Source organism: Gavialis gangeticus, unplaced genomic scaffold (assembly GCF_001723915.1).
Source record: "Gavialis gangeticus isolate Ggan-Ray unplaced genomic scaffold, GavGan_comp1, whole genome shotgun sequence".
NCBI classification, from domain to species: Eukaryota; Metazoa; Chordata; order Crocodylia; family Gavialidae; genus Gavialis; species Gavialis gangeticus.
In genome coordinates, this window is record NW_017729033.1 from 20,862,094 (window position 1) to 20,866,195 (window position 4,102).

At 45.1% G+C, this 4,102-nt stretch overlaps 1 protein-coding gene across 3 annotated transcripts in view; it reads left to right on the top strand.

Annotated features, from left to right (window-relative positions):
- Nucleotides 1–4,102, top strand: part of FAM193A (family with sequence similarity 193 member A) — a 155,060-nt gene that overhangs the window by 8,764 nt on the left and 142,194 nt on the right. For all 3 annotated transcript variants that reach the window (XM_019526283.1, XM_019526284.1, XM_019526285.1), the window contains exons 3-5: nucleotides 684–850; nucleotides 1,114–1,281; nucleotides 3,675–3,909. In XM_019526283.1, the coding sequence (XP_019381828.1) occupies nucleotides 684–850; nucleotides 1,114–1,281; nucleotides 3,675–3,909 (570 nt within the window). The remainder of the gene's footprint in view (nucleotides 1–683; nucleotides 851–1,113; nucleotides 1,282–3,674; nucleotides 3,910–4,102) is intronic.

Sequence of the window (4,102 nt, forward strand, 5' to 3'; positions counted from 1 at the left end):
AAAAAAAAAAAAAAAAAAAAAAAAAAAAAAAAAAAAAAAACCAAACAAACAAACAAAAAAAACAAACAAACAAAAAAAACAAACACCTAACTTAATTCTGTTGCGTGTCATCTTGGAGTGACAGAACTCATGCAGCATCTCAGTAGTCACAAACCTGCCAACCGTCTGAATGCAGCAGCTTGCCAACAGTACTTACCATAAAGTAATAGGTTTAATTATTGTAAATAAGATGACTTCATATATTTTGCTTGGGTGGGTTATTGAAATTAAAAAAAAAATGAACAACCAGCTGTCCTCTTCAGTCCATCAAAATATTGCTAGGTTACATTTTGAATTCCAAAGCAAAAATTTAACTTTCTTGTGTGTGTGTATTTTTTTTTTTAACCTTCTGCTTTTTTGTAAAACATTCATGCTGTTATTAATCAACACATTTTAGGGTTACCAGAAGTGAAATCCTAATTGTTATTCCTATCTCTTGATTGCTCTGCATTTATTCTGTGCAGTTAACTTGGACCATAAGCTCTTTCAGAAGGGGGTACTCTTTTTTGCTCTGTATGGTGTCAGCGCTAAGTAAATAAGCTTTAGGCGAAAGCCCATGTGACTTTTACAGTTTGTTTGCTACTGTAAACTTTACATTGTTTTGTAAGCTGAAAGCATTACACTTGGGTTTTTTGTTTTTTTAGAGTCAAGATTTCCTTTTGCACATGCCTCTTGGAAACGGTGGATCACAGCAGGAATCTGTAGGAGGAGGGAGAGTAACGGTTGGAGCGCAGACAGTACCGTCTGCAGATATCAACAGTTCCTCTCCTTCAGACGTAGCATGTAACTGCGAGGCCTGTAATGAGCGCAGGTGAGATTCACAACTTAAAAGAAAATGTGATGGTACAGTCATTAAACCTGACTGCTACAAATTCTTACTTTGTATTTGTTGGCATTTTGTTTGCTTATTTAAGTATTCTGTTAAGAATATCAGCAGTGTTGTAGTAGTACTGTTTTTTACCTTGTTTCTGTATTTAATGTGGAAGGTAGGCATTTATTTCACTAAAGTGCATCCTCAGAATAATACTACATAAGTATCGGTTTGCAATATTAACCTTTTTTTTGTTGTTGCAGAGAAATTTCAGCAGAGACTGAACGCGAATCTCAGCAGCTTCAAAATTACTGGTCAGAAGTAAGATACATGGTCCGGTGTATATATCGCCAAGCTGGGACCCCTTTGGCAGATGACCAAGATCAATCTCTGGTACCAGATAAAGAGGGGATGAAGGAGCTGGTGGATAGGTATGCAACTCCTGTTAAAATGTATTATGTATTTATATATGTTCTTCCAGTTTTAAAAAAAAAAAAGACTTTGTTAGGAAGCTACAAGGAATTCAGAATGCCCCGATTCCTTAGTAGAAGCAGATGTTGCTACACTTGTATAGCTACAGAATCATCTAGCCTTGCATGTAACAGTTTCATGGTAACAAATTGTCAGTATCCTTTGATTAGTGATATAAATTCATGTGTGCCTGTATCCTGAGAAGCAAAAGTCCTAAGATGAAGCAAAGTTCAAGATTCCCACAAGCCAAGCCTGTTGCTCTATACGTCTAGTAATAATATAAACACTTCTAAATATTTCTACGAGCACAAACTATTCAAAATATTCCACAGAAAGAGGTATAGGTACAGTAGTTGATTATCGTCCCAATGTATAAAATAGGGAAGCAAATACAAGAGAAGGGGCTAGTGATTTGCCAAGAGCCACACTAGACAGTCAAACTAGGAATTCTTGGCTTATGGCTCATGTTGATTTTTAGTGGATCAGGCTGCTGCTTTGTAGAGGCACCTATCTTCAACACCTGTACTGCCCTTGCTACCATGGATTAGAGTGCATTGCAAAAGGGTAGAGAAGTATTTGATATCTTTGTTTTGCAGGAATTGAAGCACACGGGCTAGAGCAGGGGCGGGCAAAATATGGCCCGCAGGCTGCGTCCAGCCCACCAGACCATTCTGTCTGGCCCACGGGGCCCCTAAAAATGTGGAAAATGTAATGCGTATTTATCTGTTCTTGGTTTCTGTCAAAGATGACAGGAGCCAGGGGCAGTAGGACCCAGGGAAGCCCTGGTGGGCTCCTGCAACAGCAGGGCCCCTCTGGCTCTGGCTGTGCCCCAGCAGGGGTTTCTGGCCTAGGACCATGTAGCTCTTTGTGGCTGCACCGACCTGGGAAACTCAGGTAAGGTTAGGGGGGTGGGGGGAGGCAGGGGAGGACATAAGGCCAGTGCTGGTGGGGCCTAGAGGATGGCAGCAGGAGTACAGGGTCCTGGCTGGTAGGGGCTCTATGGAGCTGAGCCAGGTCCCCCTCTCCCTGCTTGTGCTGCCCAGCCTGGCTCCACAGACCCCTGCCAGCCTGCACCCCGCTCTGGGCAGCACAGAGGTGGTGGTGGCAGCCGCGTTGCAGCGTGAGCTCTGGGCGGGCAGCAGCAGCAGCAGCAAACACTGCCTGGCACAGCAAGCAAGTGGGGCTGCAGCTGCTCTTGCCATGGCCTAGCCCTAACAGGCAAGCCTGGAGCCAGCGTGGGGCCCAGGCTGGCAGTGGGGGCAGGTTACAAGCTGGTGATGAGCCTGGGGAAAAGCAGCCCCTGCCCCGCCCCATGGCTGGTGCCCTGTGGTGCAGCTGCTCGCAGCCCATGCGGGGCTGCTATGCCTGTTCAGGACAGTGCTGCATAGGCTGTGAGCAGGCACGGGAGCCAGCGGGATTATGGGGCCCATACCGGTGTCCTGGGGCCAGTGCCGGTGGGGCCCAGAGCAGGGTGACAGGAGTACAGGGTCCAAGCCGGCAGGGTCTCTGTGGAGCTGGGCCAGCTCCCCCCTCTCCCTGCTGGTGCAGCCCAGCCTGGCTCCACAGTTCCCTACCAGCCTGCACCCCACTCTGGGCCCCACTGGCGCCAGCCCTGGGACATTGGTCCCAAGATGGTGACCAGGGGCTGGGCACCTGTTAAGGGGTGGGGCTACCCATGTGGCCCTTGGCAGCTTGTCAGAACTGGGTAAGCGGGCCTCCTCCCAAAATAATTGCCTGCCCCCTGGGCTAGGGGCTCAATTCAATAAAAGATGTAGGTACCTGATCCCCACAATCCAGAGCCCTTACTTAAGTTACTTAGGTTCCAGAACTAGGTAGATGCTGAGTTGGGTTTTTCTTTTTCCCCTCAGGTTTTGGATGTCACCACCTTGGTAATGCTGAGGTCTTGTCCCAGGCACCAAGGTCTCTTAACTGAATCTAGCCCTAAAATAGCTTAAGTTAGCTGTTTTGAAGCAGAGAACTACTACTGTCAGGCCATGGGCAGATGTTTGTAGTGCTACAAGTTCTATAGCTCTTTGAAATGCTACAAAAATGTAGTATTACAGACATGCAGAGATGCCATCCCCCCGCTGCAGTACTGCCGAGTCTCCCATGAAGGTATTTAGCATCAGTGAGCTCACTTCCCTGTTTTTGTAGTCTTACAGGGGACATGCACATCTGTCTCATGAGCTTTTTTAGCACCTGAAAGTGTTTGTACTGTTACAAATGCAGCATCTGTACATGGCCTCGACCCTAAGCTGTTGTTGCTTTCTCATAATGATGTTGTTGGCTGTCTGATATTTGTAGCAAACTAAAAATTTAATTTTTTTTTGTGGTCAAAATTCTAAAATTACAGGCTTTGCGAAAGAGACCCTTATCAGCTTTACCAACGGTTGGAACAGCAAGCTAGAGAATATGTACTTGAAATGAAAGTTCGTTTGCTCAGACATTTGTCTCTGGGATCTAAAGTTGCAGCAACATTAGCAATACAAGGCCCACCACAGGCACATCAGTTCATCTCACTCCTCCTTGAAGAATACAGTGCACTCTGTCAGGCATCATGCACAATCAGCACCTTCCTTGTCACTCTGGTAAGACTTCAAAAAAAGTGTGTAAATTCCTTTGGAAACTTAGTCTTGCTATTTTTAACGATTCAAAAATGAACAAAATCACTTCTCTCTCTCCATGTGGGGAAAGGGATGTCTATACTAATATCTATCTATCTATCTATCTATCTATATATATATATATATATATATATATATATAGATAGATAGATAGATA